The 18,875-nt window shown below is 26.7% G+C and overlaps 4 protein-coding genes across 8 annotated transcripts; 1 reads left to right on the top strand and 3 right to left on the bottom strand.

Moving 5' to 3' along the window:
- Window positions 1-1,961: 1,961 nt before the first annotated feature.
- On the bottom strand, window positions 1,962-3,690 carry Rps8 (ribosomal protein S8). The gene is made up of 5 exons (XM_083083625.1): window positions 3,626-3,690; window positions 3,074-3,204; window positions 2,514-2,765; window positions 2,307-2,436; window positions 1,962-2,119 (listed from the first exon to the last, which is right to left on the bottom strand). Exons 1-5 carry the CDS (start codon window positions 3,627-3,629, stop codon window positions 2,010-2,012), a joined length of 627 nt encoding a protein of 208 aa, XP_082939751.1. The 5' UTR covers window positions 3,630-3,690; the 3' UTR covers window positions 1,962-2,009.
- A 180-nt stretch (window positions 3,691-3,870) lies between these two features.
- On the top strand, window positions 3,871-9,069 carry LOC145962509 (glutathione hydrolase 7). 2 transcript variants are annotated; one of them, XM_083083621.1, is made up of 12 exons: window positions 3,871-3,896; window positions 3,995-4,117; window positions 4,207-4,404; window positions 4,512-4,918; window positions 6,499-6,665; window positions 6,761-6,921; window positions 6,983-7,062; window positions 7,136-7,411; window positions 7,699-7,815; window positions 7,885-7,951; window positions 8,042-8,272; window positions 8,358-9,069. In XM_083083621.1, the coding sequence occupies exons 1-12, from the start codon at window positions 3,886-3,888 to the stop codon at window positions 8,569-8,571; spliced, it is 2,052 nt and encodes a 683-aa protein (XP_082939747.1). In that variant the 5' UTR covers window positions 3,871-3,885; the 3' UTR covers window positions 8,572-9,069. The 2 variants fall into 2 exon arrangements, with proteins under 2 accessions (XP_082939747.1, XP_082939746.1); XM_083083620.1 differs by having other exon boundaries at window positions 7,531-7,815.
- Window positions 7,985-11,605, bottom strand: Nac (GDP-fucose transporter nac). Of its 2 annotated transcripts, none has more exons than XM_083083622.1 (6): window positions 11,315-11,605; window positions 11,013-11,098; window positions 10,577-10,641; window positions 10,186-10,390; window positions 9,729-9,867; window positions 7,985-9,648 (listed from the first exon to the last, which is right to left on the bottom strand). In XM_083083622.1, exons 2-6 carry the CDS (start codon window positions 11,019-11,021, stop codon window positions 9,059-9,061), a joined length of 1,008 nt encoding a protein of 335 aa, XP_082939748.1. In that variant the 5' UTR covers window positions 11,022-11,098; window positions 11,315-11,605; the 3' UTR covers window positions 7,985-9,058. The 2 variants fall into 2 exon arrangements, with proteins under 2 accessions (XP_082939748.1, XP_082939749.1); XM_083083623.1 differs by having other exon boundaries at window positions 10,577-10,786; window positions 11,315-11,603.
- Window positions 11,606-13,116: 1,511 nt separating this feature from the next.
- Window positions 13,117-17,963, bottom strand: Adipor (adiponectin receptor). 3 transcript variants are annotated; one of them, XM_083084492.1, is made up of 8 exons: window positions 17,082-17,341; window positions 16,678-16,770; window positions 15,910-16,178; window positions 15,737-15,835; window positions 15,400-15,571; window positions 14,845-15,242; window positions 14,591-14,755; window positions 13,117-14,496 (listed from the first exon to the last, which is right to left on the bottom strand). In XM_083084492.1, the coding sequence occupies exons 3-8, from the start codon at window positions 16,150-16,152 to the stop codon at window positions 14,362-14,364; spliced, it is 1,212 nt and encodes a 403-aa protein (XP_082940618.1). In that variant the 5' UTR covers window positions 16,153-16,178; window positions 16,678-16,770; window positions 17,082-17,341; the 3' UTR covers window positions 13,117-14,361. The 3 variants fall into 3 exon arrangements, with proteins under 3 accessions (XP_082940618.1, XP_082940619.1, XP_082940617.1); XM_083084493.1 differs by lacking the exons at window positions 16,678-16,770; window positions 17,082-17,341 and adding an exon at window positions 17,912-17,963; XM_083084491.1 differs by lacking the exon at window positions 16,678-16,770.
- Between the last annotated feature and the right edge of the window lie 912 nt (window positions 17,964-18,875).

Here is an 18,875-nt window from a genome sequence, read left to right as displayed (position 1 = left end):
GCATACTTTTATACACATGAATATAATAATCGTACATATACATATGGATATATACATATACATATGGATATATGGATATTGTATGTTTATATTTTACTTTGCACAACTGAATTCAAATGTAAATCAGATGCAAATGCAATATGAAAACACGCTGAGATGACATACATATTTTATCGATATCGATAAATTGCAGATCTTGTTAACAAAAGATTGACTTAACTAACTTCTCACATAATTAAGCGAATTGAAATTTATTGTCTGATATGTACATCCATTTCAATCTTCAGTTTTTTTTATTACTGATTACGTTACTCCTTTTTTTAGATCCATCGTGTTTATTATTTATGTAAACAGAAAAATATACTTTTTCAAATTTGTATCATTATATCTTATATTTATACTTAAAAAAAAAATTCATATCTTATTTAATTTAATATATCTATAAAAACTCTTATATAATTTGTGTTTTTAATGTTTTCCAAAATATTCTATTTTTCGTGACAAACAAACAAACATAATTGTTAATATTTTATTATGATAAAAACAATCTTGAAATAGAAAAATTTACTATATTATTTATACATTTTTTTTGTATTATACTTCGAATAAATTTTATTTGATGATACTACAAATGTTTTCAAGTGACTGATCATGCAATCAAGGTAAAAAAATCTTTACCACTTATTCTGATTGTTCAATTTTCGACTGGAAGCATTTGTAATATCAGTAGAATGTTACATTCATATTTTTTTATTGAAAGAAAAAGTTACATAAGATCTGAAAAATACCCATTCTGTAAAATTGTGATAAAATCTTCCTTTTAAATCTGGATCACTCTCATATTTAGGCTAATGTATTTCCATTTATGATATTTCTATATGTCGATTATTACCAATGTCTAATCTATAAATGTAATTATGTTTATCATAACAAACAAATTAAATAAAATATTTTTCTTTTTCTTTTTTAATTGGCAAAGAGCAAGAGGTTTTTTGCTCACTTTTTTGCTATCATTCAGCACTGGTAAAAAAAGTAACAAATCAAAAAGAATATCCTCGGAATTCTCTTAAAAAGAAAACTGAACAGTATATACACTGTATATTACATCATATAATATATATATGTATGTATGTGTGTATATAAAATGCACTTTTTACTTGATGCTATTTTCGTTTTAAAACGTTTTGGTCTGTTAAACATTTCAAAAGAAAATAACATTAAAAAAAATGCGCTTATAATATGCTAATAGAAAGTTACAATTTTTTTTTTTAAATCCTGTGAGAGAAAAAGATGACTGCGGTCTCTTTCCGGTTTTTTTACACTATGTTAATTGATTATTTCAATTCATATGTTTGTGTATCATTTTATTCTTGTGCTAATTGTGAATTACTGTGTTAAAACGATTAAAGTAATTTATCATATTATTGTATAATTTAGTAAAATATTTGTTATATATTATTTTTTATAATATTCTTTGTATACTTTTTTCTATATAATTTTTATAATTCTATATATAATTGATCTATACAATTATTTATATTCTATATAATTTTTTCTATATATTTTTAAATGGAGAATGCATTACCAAACAGTATATTACTCGATAGTACGAAGGAAAATTTAAAAGTAAATCTATGAAATAATTTATCTATATAAATCTTCGAATAATTCGCTATTTACGAAAATAAAAAATTCTGAATTGATAAAAATCGAAATAGCGCAAATTGGAAAATGGCGAACTAATCATAAAAGGCCTCTTGGCAAAAACAAACTGCATAAACTAAGATTAGAGGCTCTTTAATTTATTTTACTTGTTGGAAAACATCTAGAGCATGTATGAAACACATACATAATCTAAGGCTTTTTTTACATTAATTTTAGATATATACATATCATTTTCTTATAAGTTTAATCAAATTAATTTCTTTAGAAGAAATAATAATAAAGAATACAAGATGGGATTTTGTATTTCAAGATGTTTTTATTATCAATGGACCATCATTAGATACTTATTTGGCTTTCTTGCTTTTAATCTTTCGCATGTAGAATTCAAGTTCTTTGCCTTCCAAGATGTAGCCATCAGATCGACCACACTGACCAGGTCTGCTCGCTATACAAGCTGAAATTGAAATAAATTATTAATTTCATTAAATCCAAAATACAACATAAAGCAAGACAATAAAAAAATATTTTTTAACTATAAATAAATCACTTTAACATTTGTTAAAAAATGTACAATGTTCAAAAAGGTACATTAATATTTATATTTTATAAACAATTATATTAAAAAAATAAAATATTCATACCAAGAACACGTCCTGTTGCAAATTGTTCTTCCAAAGCAGGTTCAACTTTAGCAAACCGCTGTCTGGCTTTGTATTTAGATTCTGCCTTTTTGGAACGCTTTTTATTCAATACTTCTTCCTCAGCTTCAGTCTAAAAAACAATTATACTTTATGTTACTTCATTTTATCATTTTATAAATTTAAATTAAGCCACATTTCAGTACTCACCAGTTTAGCGCCTCTTTTACGGCCCAGTGGGAGAACATAATGACCCTCGTACCATTGTCTGAATGGTGTGGCATCAATAGTAACAATGGCATTTTTCACCAAAGTTTTAGTTCTCACTAATTCATTGTTTGATGCATTGTAGACAACATCGATGATACGAGTTTTTCTGGTACTACACTCAGAGCCCCATGAAAAATTTCCTGTATCCAATCTAAGAGCTCGGTACTTCTTATTACCTCCTCGGGTACGGACCTGGTATAAAATATTTATAGCAGAATTTAAAACAATTGGTTTAAACTTCAATATATTATATATTTAAAATTTAAATTAAAGAGCAGTGTGAAATTGTGGTTAACCATAGAATTCAGAATAAGTAATTATCATAGATGCGTTAATTATACACTATTAAAAAAATACTATTCTATAAACAATTGTAATAATATAGATGTCCTTGATGATATTTATATAATGACTATAAATTTTGTATATTTATACTTAATTATTGTGTGATATTCTCTCTTTTGTAATTTGTTTATCATAAAAATTAAGTTTATACTTACAGTATGAATTCGCTGTGGTCCAAGCTTGGTATTTGCAGCTGGACGTCCTAATTCAAACTTCCTCTTCTTACGAATAGGTTTTCTCTTCCCACCAGTAGCTCGCCTTTTATGCCAATGATCCCGAGAAATACCTGTAATATCGATGAATACATAATATGAACTTAGACACGTTGAATTTTTTTCTTTCACGAGATATTTTAATCCATAACCAAGTATGCAACATTGATACTATGGAACTTAGTTTTTTTATACTGAATTTTAATACTTTATAACTATCTCGATAATCAATATAAGCCTACTTTTGTCAATAATATGACATTCACATTGTTAAATATACAGAAATATAAATCATGGGGCAAATTATCATTCAATATCGCTGTAGGTGCAGATATTTTTAAGGTAAATTTTTTTATGAATCAAGTATGGAGATACAAAAATAATATTTTCTCTCGAGACAAAGACATCTAATTCACGCGATATTGATGCTGCATTGCGATATTAAAATGAAAAAACGTGGATTTGCATCGATACGAATTTAATCACGTCTCTTACCCATTTTGTCGCTACAAAGAAAGAACCCGGACTGCGAGATACTAGAGACACATTCGCCTATCGAATATTGTATGCGACAGAGATGCGCATGCGTGTCAGTGATGCGTTGTGGGACTTTTCTAGGATTTTTCTAGGATTTTTTCTGTCTGGCGTGTACGATTTGGCATCACTGTCTCGTGTGGATCTTTGTACTTTATACTTTATGCCGTATTACATTTGTATACAAACGGAAATGTCATGAATATGTAAAGTGTACTTCGATGAATTCGATGTAAATGTCAACAAGTTATATATATGATTCTAATATTCTGCTCATATAATTAAAATCTTTTTTTTTATTATTGTAATTCTCAATTACTCTTATATTAGAGCTTATCATCCTTTTTTCAATCCAAATAATTATCAAAAATACAAAATGACAACCGATATAGTGGCAATGTTAAAAGAGCCGAGAATGATAAAAATATGTGCTCCGATGGTTAGATATAGCAAGTGAGTATAATAAAATAAAATGATAACTCTTAAAAACGAATGTTTCATGTAAATTATATTACTAATTTTTTTTTCCACTATGATTGTAGATTACAATTTAGAACACTTGTAAGACGGTACGGATGCGACATATGTTTTACGCCTATGATCTTAGCCGATTCGTTTGTGCGATCTTTAAAAGCTAGAGAAAATGAGTTTACTACGCATAAAGAGGATAATCCATTAATTGTCCAATTTGCGGCTAAAACTGTAAACGATTTTGTTGGTGCTGCAGAAATGGTTGCACCGTAAGTTTATTATATATTATAGCTTATACATATATTTTTATGCAATAGTATTGCAAATGCTTGTTTTTTTGTATTGCTTGTTATTTTATTTATTTTGTAATTAATAGGTATTGCAATGGTGTAGATCTGAATTGTGGTTGTCCGCAACGTTGGGCTATCAAGGAAGGATATGGTGCTGATTTATTGAAAAAGCCGGAACTTGTAAAAGATTTAATATATGAAATCAGAAATCATATTCCAAGACCATTCACTGTTTCTGTGAAGATACGTCTGTTAAAGGATATACGCCAGACAATAATGTTATGTCAAGTATTGGAAAAAGCTGGTGCTTCATTTTTAACAGTCCATGCAAGGACTCCTGAGATGCGTAATGAACCAATTGATTTGGCCAATCTAAAGCTTCTTAGAGATCATATACAGTTGCCTCTAGTTGCAAATGGTGATGTGAAAAATTTAGAAGATGCGGAATTTTTATTTAAGGAATCTAGATGCGAAGGAGTAATGTCTGCTAGAGGTATTTTAAATAATCCAGCATTATTTTCGGGACATTCTACTACTCCACTTGTTTGCATTCAAGATTGGTTGAATATTACGTCGACTATTCCAACAGAATTTCAATGTTTCCATCATCATCTAGTATTCATGTTGGAAAAAATTCTACCAAAGAAAGATCGAGTATTTTTCAACAACTTACAAGATAAATCATCTGTATTAGAATTTTTAGAAAATTATTATAATATAAGACCAACTATTCAACATAATTTAATGGAATTAACCAAGTGCAATTTTGATATTTCATATGTACAGCATAGAAAACAATTTATTAATTATTGGGATGATGATTCATTTAGTAATTTTTTGGGAAATATATTTGATGCAAATTCATAAAAAATATGTTTTTAACTTTAACCTATTTCTACTTCTCTAGACAAAAAAAATCTCAATTTTTTGCAGCGTATTTTAAAGATTTTTCTTTTTTTTTAAATTTGCATCTAGTTTTAAATTATTTTCCATAGAAATAAAATTTTATATTTAAAAAATTTTATATATATATTGATTTTTACAAGATTGATTTTAATATAAGTTTTAATGTTTTATATAATTTTTTTTATATGTATTCTTTAAACAAAGTAACTGTGTACAAAATAAATTTTGTTTTAGAATTTAATATATATATGGAAAGAAAAAAAAAAATATATATATATATATATTTTTTCTTTCCAGTTTCATTGAAGATATACAGTATGTATATAAATTCTATAGGTTTTATTGAAAATTTTAAAAACAAATTTTGTAAAACTTTAAATTTCAAGAAAGTGCAATATATAAAAAATTATTTTCCTTTATCTAAGAATCGGAGGAAGAAACTCTCACGAGATCGATATTTAGTCGGTCTCAAACAAATTTTTTAAAAAACCCGCTTTATATGTCGCCATTTTATTTAATTCCTTTCAGATTCCACATCTACAGATGGCAGTAAAATAAAACTTGTTTGAAAAGAGAGAGTTTTCTCTCTTCTTTGTTGTCCCCTTTATTTCTATTTTTATCCCGATTCGCTTATTTTCACATTCTTTTTGATGATACATTTGTTTTCATCGAAAAATCAAAACGATTTTCGCATTATTGTACTGCTAACAAATGTATACTGCGTATATATGTGTATGATTATTATTATAAATAATATTTGAAAATATTACAGATAGTGAATTTAACAAAATGAGTTATAATTCACGTAAGTCTTGTACAAAATTTTGCCTTGCATTGGTCTATATTTATAGCATATATTTACATAACTTATGAAAATATTTAATTATCATAATTATTAAACGCTACTATTTTTAGAAATTGAGATTAATATAATATAAAGTATTTCTCTTGTATTGTAATGTCTAACTTATCAATAAGATTTATATAGATATTATAAGATAATATAGATTGTGTTAGTGTTTATTTATCAAAAATCCCGTTTTTAAACCTTTTCTAACTACATTATTTTACTCTATTCTTCCTAACAAATTGATATGCATCTTTCAAAGCTTTTCATTCATTTGAAATACAATGAGAAAAAAAGATTATAATTTAACATGGTTCTAGACATTACGGAAGAATGTCCTTTAACAAGGGAAAAAAGTTACAAATATAGATTATGTGTTTACTGTGGCAATGGACTAAATTTTATCATTGTCTGTTTTGTTGCGTTGACTTTTGCTATCACTACTATGTTGGTGCTGCAGATTCTTTATACTGAAAATATACCACAGGTAATAAATTAAAAAAAAAAAATATATATATATATATATATATATATATATATGTAGTGTAATAAAAAATTCTAACAAAATTCTAATTATTTTAGAATAGTCTTCATGGTATACATGGAGCAGTTGCTACAGATTATTCAAATTGTTCTCAAATTGGCACCAGAATATTAAGGAAATTAGGCAATGCAGTGGATGCTGCAATAGCTGCAACCATTTGCATGACTATAGTAGCACCTCATAAAACCGGTCTCGGCGGGTGAGATATAGACTAAAATCTTAATTATGTTATCTTTTTTTAAATATCTTTTTCCTTTCAGAGGTGGTTACATAATGATATATAATTCTAAAAGTGACATTCATCCAGTTGTTATTGATTTTGCAAATAATGCAGACAAAGGTTTGTGCATTCTGGTATTTATGTGACAGAAAGAAATTCAATATATATAATATTATTTATCTATATAATATAGGTTTTTTTGCTAAAGCTGGAATTCGTTTGCCAGCTCTACTAAAAGGATTAGAATTTGCTCACATATTATATGGCAACCTGCCATGGCATGACATAGTAGAACCCTCTGCTAAGTTGGCTCGAGAGGGTTTTGTTGTATCTAAGGATCTTGTGGATGAAGTATCAAGAAATGCAGATTATGGAACACATTATAATGGTCCTTTGAATCCAGGTGATATATTACAATTGCATGAGCTTGCAAATACATTAGATATGGTGGCAGAATACGGTGTAAAAGGTACACTATGTATTATATTATTTTTGCAATTTAATCTTCAATTGCAAATAATAATTTTCATGCAATGTTATTTTGATTTTCTCAATAGGATTGTATTAAAACTTCTTAATTTTTTTTAGTATTTTACAATGGTAATTTGTCTAATAAAATTCTGCACAGTAGTAACTTACATGAAGATTCTTTGCAAGAATTATCAAGTTACATGCCCACTTTAACAATTGCACAAAGCTCAACATTACATCATCATACAATTTATTACCCACCACGTATGTCTCTTATGCAAACAGTAATTGAGACATTGGAGAGCCTTCCAATTTTAATGGGAAACGCGTCCACAATAGAATCGCTAACTCTTGTCGCAGAAACATTGATGCACATATATTCGTCTTCTCATGTGCAACATGGTGAGTCATATCGCTCTAATTATTACTGGCAAGCATAACTGTTTAATAATCATATGATCACGATTTTAGCGGAAAGAGGAGCATATACTGGAGTTATGGCAATGGATTGGCAAGAAACATATGTTTGCATTTTATCGTTAGTAATTAAAATCATTTATATTTACATATCTATTAGATAACTTTATATATATTGTTATATTTTTTTAATACATTATAAATAATGCAGTGGCTTAAGTTCACCTTTGGGACCTGGAAATATGACGGACGCTGGATTTTTGTTAGATAATATCGACGATAACGACTTATTTACATTTATCCCTATTATTTTCCATTATGAAAAGGGAATATGTGGATTACGTGGAGTATTTGGTTCGGACGATGTTTTTCTTAATGGGCAAATCCTTTATAATCTTATCGTTCGTGCTCTTAATGTTTCCGCCGCAATAGAATATCCCAGGTACATGAAAAGATTTAATAATTTTAGATAAATTGATAAAATATTATCCTGCACATACACTGTATCATTTTATTTGTTTTTACAGATACTATTTTGCTTCTGGTGGTATAATGATAGAAAATAATCAAAGACATTCGATAGACACTGCATTGCAGGCTCGATTATATCCCATGATATTGTCATTACCTATCTTTAATGATAATTTACTTATAAAAAGTATAAATGCAATTATTAAGAAGAAAGATTCGCTATCGAGTCATTCTGATAGTCGTGGGAATGGAATAGCATCTCGATTTTAAATATACTCTTTGTTTTTAAAGGAATACATATCAAAATCTTAAGAATCTTGAAGATCGCAAAACACTGTGATATTAGAAAATATAATTTTAGACTTAGATGTTACCACAAATATTTGTGGGCACACGCAATAAAGACGATCGATTTTTTAAGTTATATCATTATATAAGTGAAATGAAAGACATAGATTTTTTGTAAATATTAAAACATTAATTCTGTATTATAATACTGTTTTATATGCATGAGTGTATATATACGCGCATACATAATGTGCGTGTATATATACAAATACATATATTTATACACTGTTGCAAAACTAAAATGAACTTTTGCATCAGTTTGCATATAACATACATACACACTTATAACAAGTGCTTTCTACGTTATACTTTGTATTTTTTAAAAATGTATTTTTAAGAAAATATATATACAATTGTAAAAAAATGACATATATACATATATAAATTCTAATAAAATTATATATTATTGTTATACTTTAAGCTGCTGTCTCTCAATTTTATATTCTTTACTTAAATCTAATTGCCTAATCCTTGCATAAAATGCACTGGCAGTAAGTACAATGATATTACTTATCCACCAAAGAAATGATTTTTCTTCATTAAACCAATAAGTTGCTAGAACTGTTTGAGCACATGCTTTTGCAGTACCACTAACATTATGTGTTAGAGGAGATGTGACCTTTATTTGAAGCGCAGTAAAGTATCCAATGGCAAAACCAAATACACCACCAATCGTCATAGCACCCCAGAAAAGAGGATATCCAAGTTTCTCGTAATTGTATACAATTGTCTGTTCACCGCTAATTATTATTAATGGAATAAAGATAATAATGCTATATACATTGTTATAATAAGAAAGTAACCAAATGTCGTCATTTACAGCTGGTAGTGTCTGCTTTAAACGGATGGAATATAAGGATAATGACAATGATCCAAGCACGCCAAAAAATGTACCAAGAATAGATAAGGAACCTGCTACATGCTCTTGATCTACACCCAACCAAAACCCAGAAACAATTACTGCACAGCACATTATGCACTTGAAGGATGTTTTTTGCCCTGTAATTTTTGTCAATTAATTTCTTCAATAATTTTTAAGTCAAAGTTTTTGTTTAAAGATTTTTTTGTAAATTTCTCACCAAGTAAGATATAGGTAAACACCACATTAAATACAGTCGTTAACGAACGGCCTATATAATAAAAAGCGACACCAACATACTTTAAACACAAGTTATTAGTTGCTATCATTCCAGTAAACAGGAGTGATAATGGCAGTACCTATAAAAGTTTGTCTATATAAACACATTATATATATACTTTTACAAAAATATAAAAATTTGAAGAGAAGATTTCAGAAAGTTCAAGATCTCATCTTCCATATATTTTAATTTCCTTAAAGATTTAATAAATTTATTGGACATTTTAATAATAAATATTTAGCAATTTTTTTTGTAACTTACAATGTTAAATATCGACAATTTACATATCTAACTATTAAAAATTGAACATAGCAATGCAAATTGTTTGAAAATTGAATCTATTTTTATATGATTGAAAAATAATAATTATACAATATTGTTAAGAGAATTTATATACCTTTTTTAAAACATCCTTTCTAAATGGATTACCATCTGCAATTTCAATGTATCCTGGGAACCATTGTGATAGTTTGCGTAAAATAATGCAAATAACTGTACTCACTATGCATTGAAACCAAGTTACAAACAGAGGAGCATCCAAATTCACAGCTTTACTGGATAAGAGTGCCTTATTTACAAATACAGTCAAAATGGATACTATCCTAAAAATTATTTAAAAATATATGTAGTTTTATATATATAATTGTACCAAAATTTATAACAGAATTATGTTGAGCATATTCCTTATATTGTAAAAGAATCTAATATACAAGGGTACTTAGTAAAAATAAATTGATAAAATTGAGAGAGAGAATATGCAAACAATCTAATATTATTTTACAACTCACCAGTAGGCTGCAATTACAAATGTAATGTATATATATTTGGATGCAAGTCCTTTTTCCAAGCTCATCTTGATAAAATTTATATATTTTGGAAAATGTTATATATATATTTCAGTAAAAAATATGGATAAATTATTCATATGGTTACAAAATAATTATGTAGCACTGACAACTTGCATTGAGTGTTCTGTCGAATTATTGTTTTATATATTACTATAAAAAGTATAAAAAATATATTATAAACAATTATACATAAAGTCAAAATATTTCAACGAAATGTCAAATAATTGAAAATCACAAAGTATATATAAATGTAATTAAATTGTACATAAATATCTGTCTAAAGTTTAAAGTTTTACTTGTTATGCTGAGGCATACATTTAATGACAATTGATAATAGATTGATAATAAATTGATTAAAAATATGATAAAAGCTTACATTTATCATTATTCGTTTATTTTGTATACTATTCTTTATTTAGAAAGTATTTTCGAATATTGTCGAGTTTTGATTGCCGGATTGAGCTGCAATGTCAAATAATTTGAGGTTAAATAATATGATGGAATTTTTTTCCAATATTAATACATGTATATATTTGAGAGATCATATTAATGAAATGTGATCAGATTATACGATATATATATATATATATATATATATATATATATATATATATATATAAGATAATTTTACAATTTAACTTTATTAAAACTATGAGAGAGACATAATTTTACACGCACATGGATTCGATCTCCTTCACTTGACAGTTTATCTCGAGTTTGACACGTACACACATTTCCAACATTTTTTTTATATGTGTATATTCTAATATTTTCCCTAAATGTTTAAATGGCACATATGCAAAATGAAACTATTTTAGCATGCTATCTTTTATTCACTTTCTCTCTCTCTCTCTCTCTCATGTGTTTGTCACATGGGCATTCGTTTTGACGGGCTCAGCATTGAAAGTATCGCTCTATCTTCGTTTGATATTCGATGTGCAATAAAGACAGAATGATGCTCATAAGGCGTGAGCATGCAAAGCGAATGTAGTGACAAGTAGTGAAAGAAACAACGTAAGAGAAGAAATTTATTTAGAGCATTTAGAGAACTAATCAATAATTGAAAGATTCGTGAGATTGTAAAACAATTTATATATTTTTTTCATAGCTTCTTAAAATAGAAATAATTTAATCAAGCTTTTACTTTTAATATTTTTAATGTTTATTTTAGTTCTCTCTCTCTCTCTCTCTATATATATATATATATATATACATATATATATATATATATGTGTGTGTGTGTGTGTGTGTGTATATACAATATAAAACATTTTATATTTTCAAGTAACAAATAAATATTATCTGATTTTAGTATATGTTGTTTTCATATTTTGGATTATATTTAATGCTTTCATTTATATGTAATAAAAAATATGTATATATGTATATTATTTTGATGCACGTTTTTTTATAAATTAAACAGTTTTTAACATTTTGATGTTTTAGATATATTTTCAAATTAAAGGTTTTAAATATTTGTGAAACACAGTTTAATTTTAACTCTTGTATATATATGAATTGTAATCTAGCTGTTCTCCTATAAAATCTGTTTTAGTAACTAAGTTTGTCTCTTATTTTTAATTTAGATTCGTTTTAATTAAAAAAATTTCTATTATTATCATATTATGACATATGTAATTTAATTTTGATAAATCTACTTGTTACTTACCTGGTTTTCTTTATTCTTTGTAAAAATAAATTAGTGTATTGAGCAGACCTTGACAATTAAATAATGGATTAAAACGGATTGACAGTTTGATAGAGATCATTTTGGTTTCTCTCTCATTCATTACAAATAAATCAGTAATAATATAGTGTATATAAATATAAAATTGGCTGCATTCAGCAGAAAAAGCTGCTTTACAACTGTTGTAAAATTCGTGAGCCTGATTGGTGTATGATCTTAATTTTGACTGAATCTAAGAGTATACACCAATCAGATCCACGAATTTTACAACAGTTGCAAAGCAGCTTTTCCTACTGAATGCAACCAATGATGTTTTAACACAAGTAGTTGGATATTGGGATATAAAATTTACTTTAAATTATGTATATAATTTATGATAAAATCTGTATAGAATTCCATTCATAACTTTATATACTAATATAAAGAATATTTGAAGAATATTAGAATAATAAGAAAAAATTACACATATATCAAACATACATTAAGATATAGAGATGCATTAAAATATATGATATATTAAAATATATATGGTAAAATAAATATAGAGTGCTATTTTCAATTTTATTACAAATTATAGATTGGAAAAATCAAGATCACGCACTTAGATTAATTAAATTTAATTCAAGGATGAAGCACTATATCTTCTTTTTTTTAGGATTTTGTAAACATAACTGATATACATTTAGTAGAATTCTGTATATTAAGAACTTCAAATATAGTATACAATTGGAAAATGAATTATGCATTTGGAAACTTTGGTTGGTACATTAAATGTTTTTCCCATAATATGATATAGTAATAAACAAATTTTCATTGCTTCAACAATAATTTCGTTCAAAATATATTATAGATTTTATAGTATATATATTTATGCTATAAAATCGTTTGTAATAACCGATTGCTTCCTAAATCTTAGTCGCGTATTTTCATTGCTTATTGTCTATACTTTGTTTTGTATATTATATTAGTATAGAAATTTTACATATTAACCTTTACTTTATCTTTATCAAAAAGATCTAACGAAGCATATACAATTTAATACTTAGGTCTTTTTTCCAAGTTACAGAAAAACTTCATAATCTTTCAACTATATTAAATTAATGATAAAAGAAAAAGATTAATCATTATTTATATCACTACACATAATCCATAGATAAATGAATGAAAACTCTTGTTTCTTCACTGTAACATTATGATATCATTAAGAGAAATTATGTAATTTTTGTATTTGTATTATATATGTCGAAAATTTATTTTTTCACACACACACACACATACACATAATTTACATTCTATACTATCAAAGCTGATATTTAAAAAAATTAGTTCACTTCAAATGTGCAAAATAATTTTATAAAAGTTTTTTACTTCTGACATTATATATATATATATAATATGGTTACAATGAAGAAACAGAGCTTATAAAAAAATATATAAATATTCATATATAATTCGTATATTTACAAAAAAAATAAACTAAGGAGATAACACATGTGCCCATTTAAGCTTATATACTTTGGAATTCCATTTACACTATTCAAATTTGATAGATTGTATTTATACATTTTCAAATGATATGTAGACTTTCATCTCATATTCAAGGAAATTCGGGGAATTTCAGTTCATATTTCAATATGATTCCATTGAAATTTTTCATATATAAAAGTTTCACAGTGCCATTAATTTTTGGTTATGTAAAGTAAATATATATTTATATATATGTATATGTACACAACCCCAATCATATATATTAATTTAAACTTCAAAAAATTTTTCAACAATACAATTCACAGTCATATACATATCTTTGAAAGCAACTTCTATATTCTTAAAACTAATAAAAACTACAATTAAATAAAAACAAGCACCATCTTAAAATATATACACAAACACAAAATTGAAATTATATCCATTTGATATTTTATACATTTACCATATCTTTCAACAGCATAGATTCACTGGCATAAGATTTAGGAAATTCTTGTAGTCTTTTATAGGTTGACATGAAAGTTATTAACAAAATGAAGTATACGCAAATTTAAAAAGCTAACACCTGCGACGGATTTGTGCAGTCGCCTATTGTCATTCTATGCATTGCCATTTCTGTAATACCGTGATAATGTACAAAAGCAGCAGCAATTACTAGTACATGGAAGATTTGATGACTCTGAAACTAAATTTGAAATGTAATATATATATATATATATTGCTCAAAATAATTAAATTTTCTTTGTAGAAATTCATATTGATTTTTTCATAAAGCTTACCCAAATATCAAATTTTCCTGGAAAAAAACGTTCAGGTACTCTTAAAGCATAGAATAATGCACCTAATATATACAAACATCCCATTAATATTAACCATCCAAGGGATGCTTGGCTAATCGCCTTGAACCAACCTTCAGCAATAGAATAATGTACTGCTGGTATTACCTAAATATAATGATAATAGATATACTTAAAATATTTATTCTAAAGTGAGAGAAAAGCTGTATTCTGTAAAATAATTTGAAATAACTTACCCCACTAAGCCCAAATCCCATAAAAACTCCAGCTCTGAGTGGACGATAATTTGGTTCACCAAACCGTCCCCACAATGATACTACAATGCTAGTTATGCCAAGGACAACCGTCACAGATAAATAAATTAGTTTAGGTTGGTAATCACAATAAAATCCATAATAAAGCCATGGTACAAAACTACCCATAATAAGCATAGCTATCCCACAATAATCTAATTTTGAAAATAGCTTTCCAACACATTCGCTGTGACAATGAACTGTGTGAAAGGCAAATGACATTCCTAGACACATTATAGCACCAGCAAAGAAGGTACCAAATACCAATTTTTCTTCTAATTGAATTTCTATAGGAGGTTGTGTTAGAAAAAATATAGCTATACCAATAAAGGCAACACAGCCTGTAAAGAATAAAATATATGAGCAAAATTTATAATCAAAAGTTATATAGAATATATTTAAAAGAATATGCTACATATATGCTTTTTTCTAGAATGGGCACATTGATATGTATATATCCAGTGTTACTTAATATACTATAATGCTAAAAAGATATACCTAATAAATGTGTCCAAATATTGCCAGTTTCTGTATGAATTCGAAAGATACTTTTAAAACACGCATAAAACGAAGGTAGTGGTGGCCTATGGCCAGCATGTAAGAAATCATTATCTTGCAACCATCTTGGCAAGTTTCTAAAATGACACTGTTTCCATGATGCTTCCCATACCTATAAAAGTTCAAATTTAACTTACTAGGAATATTAATTACAATTTCTAGATTAATTCCAATTGTTATAGCAAGCTTTTTGCAATTGTACAGTAAGAGGAATATTTATTATTCTTATTACAATGATGCTACTAAATATTAACCTATATAAATATTAGCCTATTACCTTTCGAACAAATTCTTCTGCCTGTTCTGCTGCATTATGAGCTAATGCACCTAGATCAATTTCATCACTTAATACACCTGCTTTCAATACTTCGGTCATCTATAATTTAAACAATAAATATTTATTAACAGTTAGTTGCATTTATGTTTCTTGCAAGATAACAATAAATATACCTCACAATCCAGGAGATGATCATCTTCTGGAGTTGAAGGCAAAGGACATCCGACTCCATCTTCTTCTTCTGCCAAACAACTTGCATCATCATCATCTAATAATTCTTTAACTTCATGTAAACCAGGTATTTCAGTTAGCAATACACGATCACTCCAAGGAATACGATGTCGTATTCCTAAGTCTCCTGCCAAACATTCCTCTTTTTCTTTGGCCTCCAGAATGATGTCCTCGTATTGCGACATGATTCAGGATATAATTGACTGCAACTCTACGAATGTTTGTTGTTTTATATAAGAGAAAATAATACAAGTTACATAATAGATTTCTATTGAAAATCTGTATCTATAAATTTATATTTATTGTTTGTTGTTTTATATAAGAGAAAATAATACAAGTTACATAATAGATTTCTATTGAAAATCTGTATCTATAAATTTATATTTGAATCCATATAAAAAAAATCTTGATATAAATGCTTAATATATTACAAATATATTGCAACATATCAAAATCCATGTTTTAAGATTTTTTGTAGATATAAATCTATATTAAAAGTTATATTTCTTCTGATATAAAATTTCTGTTGTTTATGAATCCATGTGAAAAAATGTATAAAACAATTTTCTAATAAGAAATAAATATCAAACAAAATATGGTAAGAAGACAACAAAGAGGTTAACATAAAACTTAGTGGATTGTAAAGACGAGTTTAAAATACAGATTAATTGTGAATTATTAGAACAAATGCATTTGCAAATATCTAGTACCTGCTGTTTAAATCGAGATATTATTTTCGTTCATCTCAAACATATCACCCTCACGTTACAAGTATAATTTTTATAAAGATGTTCTGATTTTTTCTAGTACATATACATAAATGTATATAAAGACTGTGGCTTATTATATAAGACGTAATAAATATGTTTAATAGTCTGTGCGTCATATTGACTAATCAGTTTAGAAAAAAATTTTTTTTTTATTAAAGATAATTTTTAGTTTGTTCATTGTTAGCGTTTTGAATTGTACATAATTTAATTTCTTGCTATAAATGCGATTATGGAAAATATTATGGAAGGTTAAAAAAAACACAACAGATATGAAGAAACACTTAAAAAATATATAGCTGATAAAATTATGCAAGCAACGCGTTTAAAAATATTTCAGTACTTACAAGTCGCACGATTTCTATGCCGTAGTGTTCACATTTGCACGGACATACCTCTGAAAATTTTAGGCTGTAAAAATGTTAGGATGATTTAAAAAAAAATTACGTTTCCTGGTTCGTTGTCAACGTTTACACCGTTAATTTAAAAATGCTAATGAAACACAACGCAGTAACAGCAACGCGTGGCAAGTGACAAGAAGCGAGTAGTGACACGATATAATCCACCAGATAACCAATGAACTCCAGACACACACATACGCACACAAAGCACACACATACACCAGTGTGCGCAGAATATATAGTTACAACAGAGAGAAGCCTGAGACGATTATAGTTAGATGGCGACTCTGTCATTTTTGTGACGTCATTCGACATCATTGTAATTTGAGAAAAAATAGGTGGAAAAAATTTGAATTATATTGATAAAAATGTAAGAAAAGAGAATTCACAGATTGAGGAACCTGTAAGTATTATTTAAATATTTTTAATATTGTATATAATATTTTTTAAGCAATATTTTTTTCTTTTTGTATCTTTTATCTTTAAAAAAAATTCAATATTAAAGAATTCGTTAGTATTATTTAGATAATTACTAGTTGTAATTACTAGTTAGGTAATTATTTGTTAGTATTTATTTAAATAATTACTTAATTAGTATTATTTAGATAATTACTTAATTAGTATTATTTAGATATTTTTTTAAATATTAATATCACTTATAAGAAAATATTATATTTTTTATCGTTTTGTTATTAATATGTCCCACATCTATGCTCAAAAGACATTCAGAGGACATCCTGAAGATGTCTAATCGCTCAAAAATATTTTTGGGATACCTTCTGAAGACCTTCTATTCCAAGTAGCACATATTCGTTTCAAAAACGTTTCGCAAATGTTTCTTCGAAGCGTTTCATAACCGACTGTTGAAAACGTTTCTGATTGGTTAAAATGTCCACTTGAAAACCGTTAAGAAATACGTTTCTTTTCTGATAAAAAAACGTTTAAAAAATGTTTAAAATACGTTTTTTTTTTACGTTAAACGTTTGTTATACATTCGTTATATGTTTAAAATACGTTTTCTTTAACGTTAAACATTTGTTTTCTCATGGAATAAAATAATGCATTCATATACACACTTTTTAAAAGTGAATCAATATATTATCAGTGAAAATCAGTAAATAATAGAGTCACGGATACAGCAGTTATAAGTTATTATAGCACTGTAAATCAATAATATTTCACTGAAAGAATTAGTAATATTGACTGTTTCAGTAATATTATATTATAATTTATCTACCTCATATAAAATTAAAAATTTTATTTATATTTACATGCATATTGAACATGCATCTTAAATAGATGATGATTTATTTTATTTAAATAGATAATGAACTAATCATTTTCGTTTATTGGCTAGACATTTACTTGTCCGACATATAAAATCGATTTAATATCTGAAGCTTTTCTATTGAGATTGTATCAGAAATTAAATCGAAATAATACTTTTAATTTTATCTGTCGCCCTTTGTAAACTTTATATAATTCTTACGACTAAAAACTTAACTATACGACGAAACTATACGAAAAAAATAGCGTATCGTAACTTAACTATACGACGTATCTTAACTATACGACGAAACTATACGAAAAAAATAGCGTATCGTAGCGATAAATGAACGAACTAGCAATTACTGATTTTACAGTGCAATTTTATTTCCACTACTGACTATAATTAGAGAGATATAAGATAAAATAACAAAAAATAAGCGTTTCTATTGAAGATCAATGAAATACTGATTC

The sequence above is a fragment of the Camponotus vicinus genome, unplaced genomic scaffold (genome assembly GCF_025532165.1).
Source record: "Camponotus vicinus isolate PSW18456_S1 unplaced genomic scaffold, iyCamVici1.0 SCAF_12, whole genome shotgun sequence".
In the NCBI taxonomy this organism is placed as follows: domain Eukaryota; kingdom Metazoa; phylum Arthropoda; class Insecta; order Hymenoptera; family Formicidae; genus Camponotus; species Camponotus vicinus.
Note: the sequence above shows the minus strand (reverse complement) of the source record. Positions and strands in the feature narration are given on the sequence as shown.

Excerpts from the sequence above, each read along its gene's own strand:
- Adipor (XM_083084493.1), bottom strand. The coding sequence starts at position 16,152 with ATGTCGCAATACGAGGACATCATTCTGGAGGCCAAAGAAAAAGAGGAA. Across the intron at positions 15,836-15,909 it reads ATCATCTCCTGGATTGTGAG|ATGACCGAAGTATTGAAAGC; the intron begins GTATATTTATTG and ends TTTAAATTATAG. Across the intron at positions 15,572-15,736 it reads CAGAAGAATTTGTTCGAAAG|GTATGGGAAGCATCATGGAA; the intron begins GTAATAGGCTAA and ends GAACTTTTATAG.
- Rps8 (XM_083083625.1), bottom strand. Across the intron at positions 2,766-3,073 it reads GACCACAGCGAATTCATACT|GTCCGTACCCGAGGAGGTAA; the intron begins GTAAGTATAAAC and ends ATTTTATACCAG. Across the intron at positions 2,120-2,306 it reads TGCAACAGGACGTGTTCTTG|CTTGTATAGCGAGCAGACCT; the intron begins GTATGAATATTT and ends TTTCAATTTCAG.
- LOC145962509 (XM_083083620.1), top strand. Across the intron at positions 4,405-4,511 it reads GCTGCAGAAATGGTTGCACC|GTATTGCAATGGTGTAGATC; the intron begins GTAAGTTTATTA and ends TGTAATTAATAG. Across the intron at positions 6,922-6,982 it reads CATAAAACCGGTCTCGGCGG|AGGTGGTTACATAATGATAT; the intron begins GTGAGATATAGA and ends TTTTCCTTTCAG.
- Nac (XM_083083622.1), bottom strand. Across the intron at positions 9,868-10,185 it reads GAAAGGATGTTTTAAAAAAG|GTACTGCCATTATCACTCCT; the intron begins GTATATAAATTC and ends AAACTTTTATAG. Across the intron at positions 9,649-9,728 it reads GTTTACCTATATCTTACTTG|GGCAAAAAACATCCTTCAAG; the intron begins GTGAGAAATTTA and ends CAAAAATTACAG.